Source organism: Eumetopias jubatus, unplaced genomic scaffold (genome assembly GCF_037043125.1).
Source record: "Eumetopias jubatus isolate StellerSeaLion01/CBP00866 unplaced genomic scaffold, mEumJub1_p1.0 scaffold_1, whole genome shotgun sequence".
Lineage (NCBI taxonomy): Eukaryota > Metazoa > Chordata > Mammalia > Carnivora > Otariidae > Eumetopias > Eumetopias jubatus.
This window is the reverse complement of record NW_028274807.1, coordinates 131,101,228-131,122,158: the sequence shown is the minus strand read 5'-3', so window position 1 is coordinate 131,122,158 and position 20,931 is coordinate 131,101,228. Positions and strand designations below refer to the sequence as shown.

Genomic DNA, 20,931 nt, shown 5'->3' with positions numbered 1-20,931 from the left:
ATCCCTGAAACACAGATGGGTGACAAGATCCCCAGAATGCCACATCCACAGCAGTACACTTTGTGAATGAACTGCACGAGGGAGGTTTTCCTTCCTCCGCCAGCCTGCTCCATCTGGGTAAATTGAGGTGGGAGGAAGTTGTATAACTTTCAGGCCTTTGTGGAATCCAAGTGCCAGGCAACCATCCTCAACACGCGGCCACATGAGGCACACGGGGTAGGGTCATGGGAGCTATGATGCCGTTAGCAGGACCCTCCCCATTTCAACCCCAATTATACTCAAATATTAGTTTTTTTTTAAACCTAGGAAACCTTTGTTTGGATTGCCACTCTTAAATTGGATCCTTCCTCTCTACCACAGTTCGGCACTATCACCATGACATACCGGGCCTCGTCACCTTACCCTGTCCGTGCTTCCCTTGCCTTTTGTACCTCTTCTTAAATTCTGAACAGATATTATTGTGATATGGCTCAGCAATTTACAAAGTCTAAACTGGTATACAGAGAGTTATCTTTCCTTGCTCCATCCCCCAGTCTTCTTGCTCCCTTCCCATCGAGCAACTGCTGTTTATCCTCCCAGAGAGGCTCACGCCCTCACAAGCATGCAGGGCCCTATTCTCCTACCCCATCTTTTAAAACAAATATTAGCAAATAACACACTGACCTTGAAAACTATATATATATTATATATAAATACATATATATTTAACCTCTATGTATATATGTAAGATCTTCCTTGTATACGTGTAATATATAGCATGTGTGGGTACAGTGAATGTAGATATACAGGTTTATATTTTATTCTTTTTTTATGATAGCGTAATGTTCTATTATGTGGATCTATCAGCCATGCATTTAACGAGGGCCTGCCTATTGAATATTTAGGGTGTAACATTTAGCTTGTTCTCAGTATTGCAAAAAAATTTCTGTACATATTGTCCTTCCCCAAGTATGTGATTGTATTTGTAGAACAAACTCTGAAAGAATGGAATTGTTGGTTCAAAGTGTACATAACTTGTAAATCTGACATTTACTGCCATATGGCCCTCCTCAGGTGTGGACCCCCAACAATGTGACAGGTATTAGTTTCCCCTCTATCTTCACCAATCTATCATGACCCCTGTGTGATGTAACTTTGCGGTCTTGGATATAAACATTTGGATCTGATGCATGCAAAGTGGCATCTCCTTGAAATACCTCATTTACTCAACTTCTACAAGATCATGGTGTTCTCCTCCTGCCTGCCTGGCTATAGCCTAACCTCCTGTGCTTGGTCTTCCACATGTTCTCCTGACACCTAAACGTTGGAGGGCCAGGGCTCTGTCTCTTCCATCCAGTCACTTCTCAGATGATGTCAGTCTCCAGGCTTAAAAGACCACCTTTGTGCTTATGGATTCCAAACCCATTACCTTTAGTCTGGACCCCTTACCAACTTTAGATGTGGACTTCAACTAGGCATAACTTAACCTGTCTACACCAAATCCCTGCGCTTTCCTCTTGAGCCTCTCCTCCTCAGTCGCCCCACCTCAGTGAATAGCAGTGTCCCCTTTCCAGCCCCAAATCCTGCAGTCATACGGACTTCCCTCTTTCTTTCCTCCTACTCCACATCCAATCTACATATCCAGAATATAGCTGAAAATCCAGCATGCAACCATTTCGCCTCATTCCACCCCAACTACTATAACCATAACCATAGACCATAACCATAACCACAGACTGGGCTGGATTGTTGCAAGAGCTTCCTGAATGGTCTTCCGGCCGCTGCTCTCGCCACCATGCCCCAGACAAATCATTTGCGGGACTCAGCTCCTGTTCTGAGATCTGGTTCCCCCATCACCCCCAACAGAGTTGATCACAGGGCGTGCTGTGGAGCTGCAGAGCAGCGCCCTCTTACTACTGCATGACGTATGCTGTGCGATGGGGCTCTCTTCACAGGCCTGTCTCTGGAAACTCCACCTGGAGCCCCCTGGGGACAGGGAGCGAAATCCCCAGCTTCTGTCACACTGGGAGTAAGGACCTCGTCAGTGCCTGGTGAATAAAAGAATGAACTAATAAATGCGGCATTCAACGTTCAGTTCAACTCAACATATATTTGCTGAATGCCAGGCCCTGTTGGGAGTTTGGGATATGTGATGAATAAACTCCTGCCACAAAGGAGTTTATATTCCACTTGCAAGAAAACACAGTAAGCCAACTGTATGGTTATCAGGTGTGCTGGGAATGCTTTTATGACTTGAGGTTAAAGTAAAACAACCAGTTCTGAATTACAGATTCATAATCATCTCCCTGGATTTTCAGTATTTCCTCCCAACCCTTTCTTCCTTAGAGAACTTATCCAAGCAAGGAACTCTTCCATATGGATGACACCAATTCTACCTGTAAGCCTGACTCCATCCCAAGCTTCATTATAGTTGCTTCAACAACTTACTAGCTTTTTCCATTGGACCACCTGCTAAGGTCTGAATGTTTGCACCCCCCTCCAAATTTGTATTTTGTAAATCTAATGCCTAATGTGATGGTATTAGGAAGTAGGGCTTTGGGGAGGTGCTTAGGTCATGAGAGTGGAGCCTTCACGAATGGGATTAGTGTCCTTATAAAAGGGTTCCCAGAGAGTTCCCTAGACCTTCCCACCACATGAGGACACAGCAAGAAGGTGCTATCTATGAACCAGGAAGTAGACCATCACCCGCCACCATATCAAATCTGCTGGCACCATAATCTTGAACTTCCCAGCCTCCTAGAGGCTGGGAGAACTTCCCTGGGAGAAATAAGTTTCTGTTGTTTATAAACTGTCCAGTCTGTGGTATTTGTTATAGCAGTGCCATCCTATTGTGATCATGCTTACCAAACCTGAAACAGACCTTCACAATCAACTCCTTCCTATTGTGACATTGCAAGCATCTACATTCCATTGCTGGGAGGAGCATCTGAACATGGAGGGCAAAGGGCAGAGATGAGTTGATCAATGAGTCCCCAAGCCTGTCCCAAACTATTTCGCACTCCCACCACCTACAGTAGTTTCCTATAGTATTCAAGACAGGGCGCCTGGGTGGCTCAGTTGGTTAAGCGACCGCCTTCGGCTCAGGTCATGATCCTGGAGTCCCGGGATCGAGTCCCGCATCGGGCTCCCTGCTCAGCGGGGGTCTGCTTCTCCCTCTGACCCTCTTCCCTCTCATGCTCTCTGTCTCTCATTCTCTCTCTCTCAAATAAATAAAATCTTTAAAAAAAAAAAAGACATTGACAGAACTTGAAACAAGGAATTTATAAGAATGTAAGTTCAGGACATGCTGAGTTAAACTGGATGATACTTAGCATGCCAATGTATACTGATAATCTCCAAACAGGAGTAAGTTTTGTTATGAAAATTTGATGATGAGATCCCTTGCCAAGGAGTATGACTAGTGTTCCTTGAATAAAGCTTTGAGAAACTCTGGTCTAGAAAGGTAATCCCAAATACTTTATCCTTGAATTAAAAGGCTTCCATCATTTAAAGCAAGCTCTATTTCCAATCCTAATTTCTGCTGCTTCCAGAAGCAAATATCTCCCTTTAGCCAGGACAATATATCTCATGTGCACAGAAATCACATCTTCTATACGTTGGCTCACCTCAAAAGCCCTGTTCCTTCTGCTCTGCCTCCATGGATCCTGCATTCCCTCAAGTCCTTAGATTTTGCCCACCTCCTTCCCTACCAACAAAAGCTTCTGGGCTTACTCCTTTCTTCAAACTTCAATTGTACCTATTATTTACACCATGTGCTTGGTTGTGGCTTATAACTTTCAATGATAGCAGAGACCTTCATTTTTTTTTTGCAACTTTAATAAGTAATTGGCATATCTTATCATTGAACACATTCCACAAACGCATAACTGTGTTTTTCCTGTCATATGTTAACATGTATAATGACATGTTTTTGATATGGCTCTGACTGATCTGTAATGAAAGAATACAGGTTAATTAAAGTTGTTTTAAATTCCTTATTCCTATAAGAACACTTATCTCTAAATATTGTTTACACATTCTTAGAATGCATTTGTTTACTTTTACCCACTACAATCCCTTATTTATATTATATTATGGGACTTGTAGACCATAAAATTTGAGAGCTGGAAAAGCCGTAGAGATCATCTCAACTATTTATTTTAGACCCAAAGATATCTATTAGGTATATAAATATAAACTTTGGTATTTGTCCAAGAAAGATGATTGAATTTATCTGTGGACCTTGTTTGAATTGTAGTTCTTCTCAGCTTTGATAAACAGGTGTAACAGAATAGTAACAAAAAAATTTTTATGGGAGTGCTGAAGTTGAAAGCAGCCTAACCCCTCTCCAGCAGAGCATCTGCTGAGATGACCCTGAGAGTTCCTATTTAAATAAAAAGTGATGCTTTTAGACTCTGTGGGTTTACAAAAGGAAGGAGGGAGGAAGAAGTGACAAGAAAGCATAGCTTTGAGATTCGCTAACAGGACAGGTATCCCAGGAAGGTCAAGCATCCCCCCAAATTCCCTCCCCTTCATTTGTGGAGAAGCTTCACCAATGAAAGCTCTATTAGGAAGGACTATGCCCCTTGAGAAAGACAACTTGGCTGCCAATCCATCACATGAGCAAGTACATATCTGTGTCTGAATAGTTCTTGCTCCCTTTGAGGGGCAGAGTGCAGCATGAACCCCAAAAGGGGCCTGCTCTGCTCCACCCTCTAAAGAGAGGTTCTCAAAACCCGAATGTCCTCATTCAAAGGCAAACTCCTGAGCTCCATCCCCAAAGATTCAATACGGGGGGTGAGGCAAAGGAACGGCATTTTAAACAAGCATCCCCTGGAGATTCTTGACCGCATTTAGCAGAAATACTATTAGTATGATGGTTGATGTGGGAATCTTAAAATGGAATGGGGTGACGGGTACAGGAGATGGAGAGGTGTGGTAAGACAGAGGGTTCTAGATACCGGGTGCTTATTTTGAATTTTTTTGCCCTGAATTGGCCTAGATGTCACCTTTGTGATCATTCTCTCTACTCTCCCTGATCAGCAATGAAGGTTCCTTTTGGGGGAACTAAAAGATAGGTGGGGCAGACTTGCAACTTCTTGGCTTCCCACGCCTTCACTAATTGTCAGCTAACTGAAGTGCCTGCGGAGGATCTGGCATTTCAACATCCATTCTTTAAGAGTACAGATGCTGAGGGTCCCGAAGGACTTCTGGGGTCTGACTCCAGGTCTGTGTCTCACCTTCAGAGAGGTCACTCTTCACCTTTAATGTTAGGCATTAACTTTCCCCCTTGAAACTCATGCTGATGGGCTGCAATTTAAGTATCCCCATGCCACTGGATGGCATTACTTGTTTAATCTTGTAATCTTTTTAAGTAACTGTTATCAAGCCATTCCAAAATTGCTAATTAGGCAACTGATCTTAGGTCGCTGCATTTTAGAACCCATGGGGCCAGGAGGGAATCATATACTCCAATGTCACTCAGAAGGAGAAAAATGAGACAGAGAGGGGTAGTGACTAACCTAATGTCACACAGCAAGGCACAAGAATACAGGTCTCCTGATCCCCAGGGAAGAACCTCTTAGTTCTGTCAGACACAGCTGAGAAACATCCAGACGTAAATGAAAACAGAAGTTATAGGCTCCCAGGTCTCCTTTTGCAAACTTTCGAGGTGCTTTCAGGATAAATCTTATGGCTGCTTTTATGCGTACTGTGTTGGGTAAGACACTGATGTGAGCAAAGCAAGTAATGGATAGTGACAGTTGCTTATCTGGTAACCCCAGCTCCTAGGAACACACTGAGATCCGAGGAGTTTGCAAAATAAAAAAGGAGCAATCAAATGCAGGACACAAAGGCCTGGCCCACTGCTCTGCTTGTTCTCTTAATGTAGGAGTGTGTCGGGCTCTCACCTGCTTTTACTGAGACAAATCTATCAAGCTTGGCCGTGGGGGAGATGCCAACTGCTCAGCAGACGAGAAGCAGCAAATTAGAAAGGAAAAAAAGAGTCAGTGTACTAATAGGCAGTCGGAAACAGTACAAATTAGCAGTAGGAAGTGAAAATTGAATGGAAGTAACGAATAAGCCATTAACCCTGGAACAGGATCTGAGCGGGCAGAGCAGGTTAGGGGTTCTCTGGGACGCACAGACTCCTGGGGGACTCTCCATTAAACCGCAAGATAATAACAGATGCCTCTCAAAATGACCCTCAGTCATCAAAGTTCAAATTACGTTTGGCAAACCAAGTTGAAGGAAGCAGGGACGTATAGAATCTATTATGGAAAGTGTTCCATTAAAAGGATTAAAATGAAGGGTAACAAAAGCTTTCATTATTTGGAAGGTTAGCTTATATCCTACTTTACTGGGTAACGATGCGACCCTGCCATGCATGAGAATCCCTTAGAACTTTTAGGAAAGGAGTTTCTCTTTAAATAACTCTGGGGTGGGCTGGGGTTTCTTTCATTCAGAGTTTGATCATCTCCTGTGATTCAGAAAGAACCAACTCTCCTGCGAGAAGAGGAACTATGCTCTCGCCCACCCAGGCACCCAGACATCACCTGTGCGTTGGGCCTGTCCATGATGCCAGAGGGGCCGGCTGGGGTCCTTGGCAGAAACCCCACCTAATCACTCAGTGCTGTCCCCATGGCTTGGGAGTGTGGCCCATGTCTTCTCCTGGAACATCCTCAGTCAGGGATTCTTGTGACAGCTTCTGGTCCTCGATTCCTTCCTTCCTTTTTTTTTTTTTTTAATTTAATCATTTAAATTAAACTTATTAGTAACTTAATTTTTATCAATATTATGTACACAGTTTAAAGAGCCAAATCATTGTTACCATCCCCTCTTTCCCGAAGCAGTTATATTCAACCCCTTTAGCTGAGTTTTTGTTGTTTGTTTCCTCTTTTAGTGTTTATGTCATTTCTAAGTAACATGCTTATAATGTTTCAATTTTCTTTTCTGAGCATTACCTATTTAACTCCCCAAATGAAGGATGAAAATTTTGTTATTTTCACGTCTCTGCTGTCAGGACACATGCAGTCTCCCAGCCATCTGCGGTCTAACTGCTCCTTGATCCGGCTCTCTCAGACAGTTCTCTCTTTTATCCCTACCTTCACTCCAACTTGCAGAGGCACCTGGTGCTGCCAGGTTCTGCGCGGGTGAGGGGCGGCCTGCAGCATGGATGAGACTGCACGCCAGTGCCCCACCACCGGCCTCAGACTGAGCCCTCCTGCACCACCTAAGTCAATTAGCTCTTGTTCAGGTAGTTTTCAGTTTCCAAAATGTTGTTCCTCCCATGTTGTCCTTATGGGCTTCTGCCTTAAAAAAAAGCAAAAATCAACAAACCCTTACTGTCACTTTAATGAGGTTCAGAAGGGAGGGGAAATTAAACTCGTGTTAATTCACTATATTTAACAAGAAGTATATCATTGATTTCTTCTTCCTTTCTAGAGAGCAAATTATTTTCCATTTAAATTCACCAGATAAAAACATCCAACGCACTGAAGCAAAGCAGTTTGGGTTTCCTTCTACATCATCTTCCTATCCTTTCCGAAGCAGATCAATGCAGTGACCAAAGAGGAAATGAAAATTCAAAGACAGGCTGCCATTTAGGCCACTGAGAGAGAGATAGAGATCAATGTTATACGGTGGAAAAGACTTCTCCCCAGAAAGAATCTGGCTACCCTTTTATCATCACCTTTTATAAACTTCTTAAAGAAGAACTCTGAGGAAGCTTCCCCCTCTGCAGATTCCCGTCCAGCTGCCCTTGCATGTGCCCCTCAGCAATCTCCTCCTTTGCTGTGTCTTGGAAGAACAAGCACGCATTGGGTTTAGGAGAGAGAGAGAGCGGGAGTGTGTTCGTCTGTGTTCCTGGATCTGTGCAATGCTCATGCTTGTCAGCCACACCGTTTCTTACGGACCCCTCTCTCTCTCTCACTCATGAGTCGGCCCAGACCCACTTGCCCCGCATCCTCCGTTCCACCCGTCCCTCTGCTGGCGCCAGGCCACTGGACTCTGCCCCTGTCCGGAGGCCCCCCTTCCACTCCCTCACTCCCAAAGCTGGTCCCCTCCTACGGCACTATGTCCGCATCCACGAGCCCAGTGGAAAACGGTCCTCTCCTCCTCAGAATTTCTCTCCATGTCACAGCGTTCTGGAGTGTCTGGGAAGAAGAGGGGCCCATCCCCCTTTCTAAGGTCAAGTGTTTCACCACTGTCCTGGATTTCTGCCCTCCTCCCTTCTTCCCACCTTACTCCCTGTCTCATCTTTTAATGTTTCCTCTTCACATCTTCAGTGGACCTTTCCCATTTTGAAGGACATGGCTTGCTTATAAGGTTGTCCCTTTGACCCTCCAGCCCTCTGTGCCGCAATATTCTCCTCTTAAAAGAGTAGGCTCCGCAGGCTGCCCGAAATGCCCATCTCCTGGTTGATCCCGCTGTCCCCCCAGGGTCCCTTCGGGCCATGTACCTGCCTGCTGGGGCCTGCAGAATCCCAGCCCACTTTGGCTGGGGGGGAGGTCTTCACTTCTCAGCATTCTTCTCCTGCTTTACCCCCTCTTCCCAAGAACACCATCAGCAAAACCCATTTCTATCTCAAAAAAACCCACAAAAAAACAAAAAAACAAACAAACAAAAAAAACCCCACATAGCCTGGAGTCGGAACCTGTCCAAACTGGGCACGCTTTTGAACATGCGGCTGGAGGTGGCAGCATGACTCCGTATTTCACATAGCTGTTTGGATGAAGGTTTATCTATAAGAATATAAATTTGTGTTTAGAAGTTTGAAATGCTTCCAAAAGAATCCTTGCTTACAGCACTTTGGTATCTTCATTTTGTCATTGCCAGATTAAAGTTCTGTAAGCAGAATAGCAATTATTTATCAGAAGTAAAATCTCATGCAAATGTTTCTGAGCCCAATACAAATTAGCAATTCTTCATATGACTAATGACTATATGCCCTTCTGATAACTGTAAACATGAGAAACAAAAGATCAAGGACTCTAAAATAAGCACTTGGGATAGCAGAAGGGCTGTGTAGGCGGTGAGCAGCAACTGTGAAACCAAAAGATAATCGTTATGTGCTTCTCAAGATCTTCAAACCCAGAGGAATGCGAACCATTACACAGTGGTTCTTTTTTGCCCTCCAAGCAAAGTTCTTAATAGGCAAGACTCTTCAGCTTTTTAAATACAATCAAATATATCCCTCACTGAAATTAAATAGAACAACAGAAAGCTGCATTATGCCAGAAACAGTCAAATTTCATAAACCAATGAAGTTGCAAAGAACTGACAATAACTCAAATTGTTAATTAATAGTTCTTTTTGCCCGATAAATACAGCTTCAGATTCTAACAGTCCACAACTCTCATGACAATACATGCATTGAGTAGAACTGAATCCTTAATACAAGTCAAATCACATTTAGTCAGTTAGTATTCGAGTGACTACTCGAGTACAGAATGTTAGGACAGGTGTCATGGGTAAAATACAGAGTAACTCAATATGCAAACCTGTAGCATAGCAGGTTACCAGCCTGTTTAGAGGACGCAGAATACCTTAGTAAAACACACAGTAACTGAAGCTCTGTGAGCTGAACCAAACACATTCTGCAGGGCTGAGTAGAATGGTTAGGTAACGTCACTCCTGCAATTATAAAAGTTCTCCTGGAAGACTGTTGAAACGAAAGGAAGAAATGTACAGATTGGCAGAAAGGAGGGGGAGAGAAGTCTTACCAGATGAGAGGCTTGTGAAAATCTGACTAAGGAGAAACACATCAGAAAGGGGTAAGGCAGCCCAAAGGCCAGGCTGGATGCACACCATCACTTCCCTTCCTCTTCACTGCTCCCCAAAGCCTCCCAGTTGGGTTCTGCCCATAAAAATTCTCTGCACACAGCTATTGTGATCATCACCTTAAAGCTCATCTTCTCTCCTATTCTGCTCAAAAATCAATGGCTCCCCACTGCCCCACAAACCAAATTCAGACTCCTGAGTAACACAGCATAAGTACTCAATACATTTGAGTATGTGTGATTACTTTCATATCTCTTGCTTGATTGAAACGTTCTAGAAGGCAAACACCAAATCCTGCTTAATTTTTAATATTTTGGTATGTGATAGCACTTACAAGTATCTTTGGTATGGTAGAAGTTCAAAACATTTATTAAATGAATGAATAGATGATTTAACTAACAAATTTTATATAGTATTGGCAAAATGGGGGGGCCAGTTGGTAGATAACCTTACAAGGGAAGTTAGAAGTTTAGATTTGATACAACAGACTCTAGTCAGCTACTGGATGATTTTGTTTACAACAGTGACAGGATAAAAATGGTGTTTGAAGTATCTCATTTTAGTTGCAATTGTAGAGAATATTAGCCCAGAAAGGACTAGAAGTAGAAAGATCACTTTGCTAATAATATTTTGCTAACAGGATGAATAAAACAAGATGAGGATTTTCGTCTGTTGATTAGTCACTAATGTGAATATTCCTTTAATGAACACCAAAAAAGAAAATTGTCACATGTATCTTTGATCTATTTTTAATGATTTCATTTCTGAGATAAGAGATGATTTTTTTTCAGGCTAAGTGGTACTTATAGATTTTAAAGAATAGCAACCAGGGGCGCCTGGCTGGCTCAGTTGGAAGAATATGTGACTCTTGATCTCAGGGTTGTGAGTTGGAGCCCCACACTTTGTGTAGAGATTACAAAAAAACAAATAAACTTAAAAAAAAAAAAACAGGTAAAAAAAAAAAGAGTAGCAGCCAGAAATCCTAGAAATTAAGGACAGATATTATTATTTATGCACTACAAATATTTTCCATATTATCTTCCAAAATGATACTCTAACAAAATATGAAAATGGAAAGAATTCCATTTTGTCTATTCCTAGTAAAATGCAGAACACTTGATTTTTTGGTTTTGTCTCAGCTAAAATCAATTAGATGGTAGCATTTTATAATCTGGTATAACATTTTGATATTAAATGGATGAATCCATCAGCATTTGAACATGCCAGTGCATTAAAAAGTGTCAAGAGGTTGTAACCGGTGCCCTCTCTTAAGAACTTATTCTCTCTCCGCTCAAGCCTCACTCACCCTTCCCACCGTCTGCTAGAAGGTCATGGTGGGGGGACCGGAGGGGGTCAGCAGCACAGGGCATGCTGAGGAGGAGGAGGTCAGCCTGCAGCTCTCCATCTTGGCTGCTCACTAGAAACACCTGGGAGCTTTTAACAGCTATGAATTTTTCAACCAGGATATTTTAAAAGCTTCCCCCAGGTGAGTTTGTTATCCAGGCTCGAGAAGCAGTGATTTAGTATTTTCTTTAGCCATGGAAAAATAATTCTTACATATGATTTCCTGGATATAGTGTCCAAAAAATTATAAAATAGTTTAAGGGGCTAAATATATGATGCTACTAATTTTATTTTGAAGAGAAGAAACAAACTTTTACTTACCTGCCTTCTGACAATGTACAATCTTCTCATACACAGCATCTGCATTTTCAATCACGGCCTTGAGGGACTGGATCATCTGGAAAGGGAACACCCAGACACGGGGTTACACACCTGACGACCAAACATCGGTCTACACACGTGCAGGGGGGCTCTCCTCTACAAACAGGCTGAGGTGCTGGGGCGAAACGCTCGTTTATCTGACTTCCCACGACTCAGTCCAAATGTGTATGTACAAAACAAAAAATCCTGCCTTCCATGTCATGGTTCAAACAGACTGGGAGTAATTTGAAACTTGAGTCAATACTGAACAGAGTTTCAGTGTGAAAAGCTACAAATAAATATGTGTACACATCTGATCTGTGTTTTAAATTATATTTTCATTCATTTTAACAAAATCTTCAACTTTATCTTACAGAAAGCTCTACCACCTAACACACCTTACTCATTTCAGCTAAAGTGCCTTCATCTGAAAATTAGTTTAAAACTTGCCATGAGGATCAAAAAACAGCATTTATTTTATTTTTTTAAAGATTTATGTATTTTGAGAGGGAGAGAGAGAGAGAGCATGGGGTGGAGGGGCGGGGGGTGAGAGAGAGAGATTCTCAAGCAGACTCCCCACTGAGTGCAGAGCCTGAGGCAGGGCTCGATCTCACAACTCTGAGATCATGACCGGAGCCAGATGCTTAACTGATTGAGCCACCCAGGTGTCCCTTAAAACAGTGTTTATTTAATACATCACTAATGATATCAAACTAGTATTTTTAATGTTCCTGTCAATGATTTTAAAAGATCTAATTTTGAAAAAATAAATAAATAAAAATAGAAGATCCAATTTTGAGTTCTTATTCCAAATTACTTGTGTTTATTTTTAGCAGCCAAGCTTGAATTAAAAAAAAAAAAGGATCAAAGCATAGCTGATCAATTATTTTACTTACCAAAATGTTAGGAAAAGATCTGTCTAAAGTAATCTTTTTGGCTCTAAAATCACTATGAAAATGGGATAGCCTGATTCAGCTCTCATAGCTCAAATGGGTACAAATATGATGCTTGCCTTCATTATAGATTTCAACTTTTTGTATTTAAATGTCCAAATATTTTTCATTATAACATTACCCATCTATATTACATGACCATTTTATTTTAAAAAATAAACACTAATCCATCACTCTCCATTTCTTTAAGTTCTGCCTTGTTTTTCTTTATAGTATTTACCACTAACTGCCACAGTCATTATTTTACAGAAACCAAATAGATGTAGGTTGGATTATTTGTATAATTCAAAGAAGAAACACCCTATTTTGACGAGTTACACTTATTGAAACCAAAGCATAATCAACAGGCCTCTTAAGAAGTGCACCAGATTCTTCAAATGAGTCACACAGCATTTACCAGGTTGTCCACTGTTCGAAGAAAATTATAGTAAACACCAAAAGGTTTAAGGCCCACACAGTGCTCATTTGTGCCTTCATTCATTATCCGTGACCAGAGCAGGAACTGGGGACACAGGCAGACAGCACACAGCCCCTATCTTCAAGAAGCCCATATCCCATGGGAAGAGCTTAGAGCTTGCGCTTTGGAAGTCAGTATTTTCACATGCGTTCTTCAAGATCTGAGTCATGTCTGTAAATTAAAATATTCTATTTTACAGCTTGACATATTGAACAGGCAATGATAAAAATGAGTAGTTAAGAGCTCAGTTACACTGATAGAAAGTCATTCATACCATGACATCATTTGCATCCTGAAAAGGTTTATACCGTCATCAGTAACCTTTTTCAGCTTTGATGTCAAGCCAAAATGAGAGATATGAAGAAGCATAAAGCTTAAAGAAGTCAAGGATGGTGGTTGTCACAACTCACTATCAAAGAACTGGCTAACTGTGCCTCCATCACTCAAATAGGAAAAAGGAGAAAAAAAAAAAAATACCAGCAATGAAATGAACCTGGTCATGAAGCAGGTGGGCAGGACAGGAGCAGTAACAGAAGGGATGTAGGAGAACGAGACAGCAGCATTAAGCACAGGCTCACTCATACAGATGACCTGTGGGGGGAGGTGGTCAAAACACACTCCTACTGAGCATGGTGTGGGGGCAGAAAGAGCTCAGATTTATATGGGCTCAAATCCTGGTTCTGCTGTTCATTAGCTTTGCCATCCAGGCCAGGATACTAAACATCATGGAGCCATCATTTCCTACCTATAAAATGAGTTAATAAAAGACACTACCTACATAATGCTGTGAGGATTAAGTGGAAGGACGCACAATGAAGACACCTGTAAACAGATGTGACAATGGACGCCCCCATTTAGCCAGGGGGCCTGGCGGAGCCTTTTCTGGTAGCCCAAGATTAGCTGAATGAGTATGCCTTCCCTTCATATGTTCACTGGCAATGTTTCAAATATCCATTACTAATTTTAGTTTTACTTGAAAAGTCTGGTGTGGTGAAGCTCAGAGAAACAACAAATCACATTATTATTCTTAGAAGCATCTTCCAGTTTAAAGTATCACCAAAGGTTAAATAGTTAGGCACCTTTCGGCTGTAAAATACGTGCAAGGTTTAAGGACAGCACATCCATTTCAAGGGTCTGGAGAGAGAAGCTCACCTGCCTCTGATGCTCTAACAGTACTTGAAGGATCAATCCTTTATTCTTGGGACAATCACTTGCTGAGGTCCTCTGAGTGGGGGACCCTGAAGTAAGCGCTATGAATGAATATAAAGAATAGTTGCTGACCCAGGACTATGAGCAAACAGTAATCACACAAGATGTGGCGTGGCCATTGTAGCCCATGTGCTACTGGGTATGACAAAGTTAAATACCCCTAAGCCACAGTAGGTAGATGGGATATTTAGTGGGGGTGTAAGTGGTGGTGTCATAGAATCCCGCTGATACTCTGTTTGTGGACTGGACTTAAATACACACTCCACCCCTTATTTATGAGCAGTATATAAAATATGAAGGTGGCTACTCCACCAGGGTGGAGAACGCAAACACAGCGAAAAGCCACTCCTCTCAGGTTTGGAAGTAAACTGAGGCAGCTATTCGCAGACCATATTGGAGGGGTATTCTGGAGGCAACCAGCCTCAGAGAAGGTTAGGCACAACAATAAACTATCAGTAGAACTTAGAGAAGGCAGGAAGAAAACATATCCAGACCTTAGCAGAGATGATTCATCTTGCCACACCTGTTACTAAATGTTCTCACCACTTCCTTGGAGAGGAGGAACTGCCAGTTTATACCTTTTTATAGTTTTAGGGTACATATTTACAGTTAGGGTGGGTCCCTATATTCATGTAAACAGTTTATCGTTCTTGTCCATAGAGTGCGTTCATTAATTCTCAACTCCTGCAGTATTTGCATAAAGTGTCCTTGAGTGAAAGAACCCCTCCGGGTACTCCCCAGCAAGTTGTCTGGGCTGTGAGCCCCTCTCAGCGCACTCTAAGGGTCCAGTAGGCTGAGAGGGCAGGGCCAGGCGGCAGAGCTTCCTGCCTGTCCACCCAGCTGGCTGAGGTCTTGCCGCACTCAGCTCACAGCTATGACTGAATGTAGAGCACATGGCACGGAAGGAGGACACAGCAGGGACCACACGAGGGGGCCATTAAATCTAGTGGGGGCCCATCTCAGCCTGGGTCTGCGGCTTTATAACAAGCTCTGATTATAATAGTACAAGTGTTGGTTGAATGAATCAAAATGAAAGTAATTGAACGCCTCCTCTGCATCAGGTTTGTACTCCGTGCTTTCTATTTCATTTAAGGCTCACAAAACCCATGTGAGGTGGGTATTTATGGCGTTGGTTTTACAGGTGTGAACACTGAGGACCTGAGAGTTAAGCTGCTTCCCCAAGGTCCTCCGGTAAGAAGGGCAAAGGGACTGCAACTAAGAAACGATGCATTCTGTTTGACCTCAAGGCCCCTGCTTTTCCACAGCACTAGGACACGTCTTGCTGTCCGAGTAGCAACAGCACAAGGAAAGCTGAGGAAAGGGCATTCCAGCCAGAGAGACATACAAAAGCAGAAAGGAATTCAGTAACGCCTGACAGGTGCTACACACAGTAGGTGGTATAATCTCCACTACTGACTTCCACCTAGAATTGTCCTTTTGTTTTTATAATATTTTATTTATTTATTTGACAGAGAAAAAGAGAGAGAGAGAGAGAGAGAGTACAAGCAGGGGGAGCGGCAGGCAGAGGGAGAAGCAGGCTCCCTGCGGAGCAGGGAGCCCAATGTGGGGCTCGATCCCAGGACCCTGGGATCATGACCTGAGCCGAAGGCAGACGCTTCACCGACTAAGCCACCCAGGTGCCACGAGAATTGTCTTTTTAAATAGTATTTCTGTAAAGTGCTTTGGGAAAACATTTCTTTTAAAATGACAACAATAAACAATTTGCTCAGCTCCACTTAACAATTCATCATTATAAGAGAGAAATCGTTTACATTTAATGTGAAACTAGTAGAATAAGCATTTCAGAGTAGACAAAAGCAAATACATGGGGAGTGACATCAAGAGATGAGTCAAAGGGAGAAAGTGCTTTAAATTAAATTATTTTCTCTATATATATTACATGAATATGTCAGTGTAATACAAGGCCCAGTAGATTGGCTGGCTTTAGAAGCATTATTTACATTAATGCAAATGCATCCCCACTGATCCCTTTAAATGCAGAGGTTTTGGCTCAGATCATCCTGCTGCTAACTAACCCTAGTAACTTACCACATGGACAGCTCATATTATTTATGAAGTACAAGATGCTTTTGTGTAGTTGTTGCTAATAGATTTTCTATTAGTGTCCAGTTACCAGTAACTCCCTAAATTTCTGGAACTAATGCACTTGGAAAATCTATGGATTTAACATAGCCCAGAAACCCATTTCATAAATACGATCAATTCTATTATAGGATTTTAATACAGGACTCCTGCAGATGAAAAGCAGGAAGTTTCAACTAAAAGTAAGTAAAACTAAAGGCAACTAAAATTCAACTAAAAGGCAAGTAAAAATTCATATTTTATTAAGCTGGACAGAAAACAGAAATGCCTTTTGTAAGAATGTTCCATTTTGAAAGTAACTCCCATTACTAGTATTAGGCAAACTTCTCCATTTATGGATATGGTTATAACTGTCACTATATTAATATATTTCATATCACTAGATTTCTATAGACTGCTTCTTACTTTTGTTTTGAAATTCACACATCAAGTAGGAAAATTCTATTTTCAGGATAAGCAAGTCTACAGTTTACTGTAAGGATCTTATGTCTGATTTTGGACAGTACACTGAAGAATCTCCTTTCATCCCAGGAACACAGATTTTGAGAATTACAAAAATAATTTGCCAATAATTTCAAGTCCATGGGTGAAAGAAGTTTAATCATAACAATCATAACATCTTCTGAGTTCTAGATTTTTCCCTTTATCTTGCTTTGACCTCAGTTGCAGACAGAAAACGCCTCCCTCCTAAGACTTGGCTCTGCCCGTCCCCACATTCATACATGGCCGTCGCCACTGCTGCTTTGGCTGTAGCTATCCCTAATGAAGTTACAAAGCCTCAGAAGTGCTCACGTCCTTATAAAAGGGAACTTAGTTTGTTCTTTTACAAAGATTCTGTGACTGTGTGACATATAACAAACTCAAGCAATTGAGCAGCATTCTCAAACCTGCCAACGGACCTAGAGAAACGATACACCTGCGCCTACCTCTGAACACCCCCTGGGTTCCAAGGCTTTCGTGGAGATCCATGGAAGGCCTTGGTGACCAGTGAATGCCCAGGTGACAGGTGTGGCTTCAGGTACCACCTGGCTCAGGAAGGACCCAGGGAGGACTGGACCAAAGCAGGACTTGCCTCTCAGGACTCCAGGAATGTGTAGCAAAACAGCAAATGTGAAGCAAAGATCGAGGTCTTCAGAAGACCACCAATTCAATCCAAAGCAGTGTTCTCCCCCCAATCAGAATTATCTGTATGAATGTCTCTAAAGTTCAGTGTCACCGGAGGACTGTCACCCTGTCCTACACAGTCCTACAAATTGAGTCAGTTCATTAATGATGAGAATAGGACAGAGAAGAAGGAAATTCTCTCAGGAAACTATAAGCTTTGGTGTTTCTTTCTGTGCTCTTGAAAAAGTATTGTCTCTCCGAGTTAATAACACTATCTTTCTTTTTAATACTTTAAAAAGAAGTTTTTAGAATTTTGAAGAATTTTAGAGTCAAATACAAAAACACTGGGATCTGCGACTTCAGAACTGAAAATCAGAGGTAACATTTTCTTTCAGTAAAACGTCCAAGTACAGCAAAACTTCCCAGAGTTGAACCAATGGAATAGAAACCATTTCTGAAGTTATCGTTGGAAAATACAAGATAGCTTGTCATACTTGAAAATAACATGAAAGTCATGTATGGTGATTAACATAACATAACAATAATAATAAAAAAAATAACATGAAAGTCATATACTTGCATGGGGGCATCCAAGTTTTATCACTGTGGGGTCCTTGCCCAGCTGCATGCGACAGCTACCCCAGCCCCTTCTGCAGCCATGTCATTAATAGCTGCAGTCATCATCGCTTCCAGCAAGGTCACTATAAAAACACTTTCCACATAACAAATGGTTTTCCAGAGTAATTTGTCCTGGTTTCCTCTTGAAACCTCATTTCCACTTCCACATTTTCCACTATACAACTCAGAGAAAAGTAGAGAAAAAACCCTATATAAGAGAAAAATTATAGAAAGAACCCAAAGCTCTGCCCAATGAAAACTGCCACTGAATTGTTAACCAACACGTAGAGGAGCATAGGTGGCTGCTACGGCATCTGGGGCCCTGGTGCAGGCATGGTGGGGAGGGGGCAGGATATGAATCGATGTAAAATATCATTACCCTCTCCAGGCATTTCCATCAGGTCAGAGGAAAGCAGGGAAATGTGGTTAGAAAACGAGTGAAGGGTCCCCTTGGATGGGATACGGAATTACAACTTTGAACAGAGACGGAGGTGCAGGAAGAAACACAGGATGGGGGGGCATGAAGGTGGGGACAGGAAGCAGGCAGGACTTCACAGCACTGGGAGGAGGGACGCAGGAGGGGGCTGGGAAAAGAAAGTAGGAGACTGCGTAGGGGACAGAGCAGGGCTCAGTGACTGGTTTGCTGTGGGCATAGAGGGAGAGTCAAAGACTCTTTCCCTTTAGAGGGGAAACTGGACAGATAAGAAAAACTTAACACACCCCAGGGTTGTAAAGCACTTCACAGGTTACAAAGTATCTTTAATGTGTTCACTCATCTAGGATGTGGAGTTCCTCCTTGGTGGAGAGAGCCCTGGTTACAACAGGGCAGTCTGGTAAAAACGTGCAGCAGGGATCAGAACCGGGTAGAGGCGTGGTTCTGGCATTGGAAAATTGGGGATTTTCTGCACAAAGGGAGCAGCTGAGATGAAAACAGGTATACATCTCCCAGGCAGGAATTTTAAAGATAAATGAAATGAAAACATCACAGTGATGCTCCAGAATCACTGAAATTAAGCAGAGAGAACTAGTGTAAGAGACACAGCAGGAGAGGTCAGAGGGGAAGGAACATAACAAGGATATTAAATGTTTTACAGATGTGTGAGGAGAGTTTCTGGAAGGAGGGTGGGTCTGAGAACTGGAAGCTCTGGATTTGGGCATTTGGTAATTGCACCCATAGTTCTGCTCTAATGGGATGTACAGTTTCCCAAAAATCATTGCACTATACAAAAACATTTTTGCATTTGCACCTTGCAATAAAAATCACAAGGTTTGTGGGGGAAATGGGGTTAGGGACACAGCATTAAAAACTTTTGCAATGATACATTAAAAAAAAAGACAGGAACTGAATAAAAGTGATAGCACAGCTCTGCGTATGTTAAATAGTTACGGAATGCAAAACTACTTCAAGGCATGTGGCGACTGACCTTGAAAAAGACCTGAGGTCTGCTTAGGAAGTGGGTGTTCTGAGAGTTGCAGCTTGTAAGTTACCCGAAGTGGAGGAGGTGATGTGCGATCTGATGAAAGCGTTAACAGGAGCTGGGGTGGGCACAGCTCCAGATGCCCTCACGAACGGGCGGGGGGTAGGGGGGCTGGGTGCTGTTTGAGGTCTGTGTGTGCATGCAATTCAACCAGGTGAAGTTTTCTGTGTTCACTAGTGCTTCTTGTGGTCAAAACTGTGCACACCCAAGCAAAAAATGTAAGTTAGGTTAACATTGTTCCTTAATGTATCCATCACATTCAAATAAATTTGCATTTTCAAAACAAGTGTTACAGCCAAACTGACTATAAAAGGGAGAGTACTTCAAAACCTTTCTGAATTTTTTTTTCAAAATCTCCCATGCAATTTTATTGTGAAGTACAGTTAAACGCTCAGTTCCTATGATATTCAACCGAAGCACGATTTTGGCATTGTATAAGCCTGCCTCAACACCGTACTCAACTATTATAATAATCATTTTTTGCCAGAGAGTAGATGCCAAGTGCTAGATAAATCTGGAGTGAATTATGAGTTATGAGCGACCCAGGGTCCACATTCAGGAAGCCAAGAATTCTCTAACTTTTCAATATGCTCTGATTTTTTATAAAGTTCACTTCAGAGCTAGGGTGGTATGTACCTAAGGAATGAACCTGGCTCTCCTGTTATATAACTTTGATCTGAACATTGGTACAATATGAATCCCTTATGCATTAAATTTCGGATCAAATCCTGTAAAGTAACATTGTATCTCATGCCTAAGTATCTAGCTGAATTTTCACATGACATAAAGCCTCCTCTACCATCATCATCATCTCCATCTACCACTTTTCACTTTCAGTTAATGTATAATCACATTCACAATACTTAGGGCTGCATTTCACACATTAAACCCCAAGTTTTAATTAAACTGCAGATTCTCAAGTGAATCACCATGTAAATATAAGACAAAGACATTATGCTTATTATACACAGACTAATACAGGTTTCTCCTGTACTTACCTAAAAAGAAATTGGATTCAGTATAAAATTCATGAAAATAAATAGTATCATGTAGTCAAAAAACCAATTTATTGCCCTGGGTTCTTGCTTTCTGCGAGTTGCTTGGCACCCAGTGTACACGGAGGGCCAAATGTTTACATGTGTGGGTATTTCTGAGAGGCACTTCCAGTGTCAGCCACTAGAAGTCCTTAGTTATACACATTTGCTGGGCTAGAAGAGCAAACGTGAGAGAAAACATCCCAAAGAGAAAATTGGGTTTGGGGGGAGTGCTACGTAGAGGAATAAAAGATTAAAAAAAAAAAAAAAAAGACAAAATCACAGAGGCAGAGCTCAGAGGAAATTAAAACAATAAATGCACTAGGGTGATTTATCAAAAATCATATTTTAAATCAGATATGAAAATTTTACTTTTTGCAGACAACTGAATAAACTATTAAGCGACAAACTTTGATTTAAAAGAAATTCACTCCTATTTCTAGATTAATTGGGGTTTAGCATATGTTCCATATGTTCCTAAACATGTTTAAATAGACCAGGAGCTGAAAAAG

At 41.9% G+C, this 20,931-nt stretch overlaps 1 protein-coding gene across 3 annotated transcripts in view; it reads right to left on the bottom strand.

Moving 5' to 3' along the window:
* Positions 1-20,931, bottom strand: part of PLCL2 (phospholipase C like 2) — a 185,130-nt gene that overhangs the window by 29,006 nt on the left and 135,193 nt on the right. For all 3 annotated transcript variants that reach the window (XM_028099116.2, XM_088026293.1, XM_028099115.2), the window contains exon 4: positions 11,425-11,500. In XM_028099116.2, the coding sequence (XP_027954917.1) occupies positions 11,425-11,500 (76 nt within the window). The remainder of the gene's footprint in view (positions 1-11,424; positions 11,501-20,931) is intronic.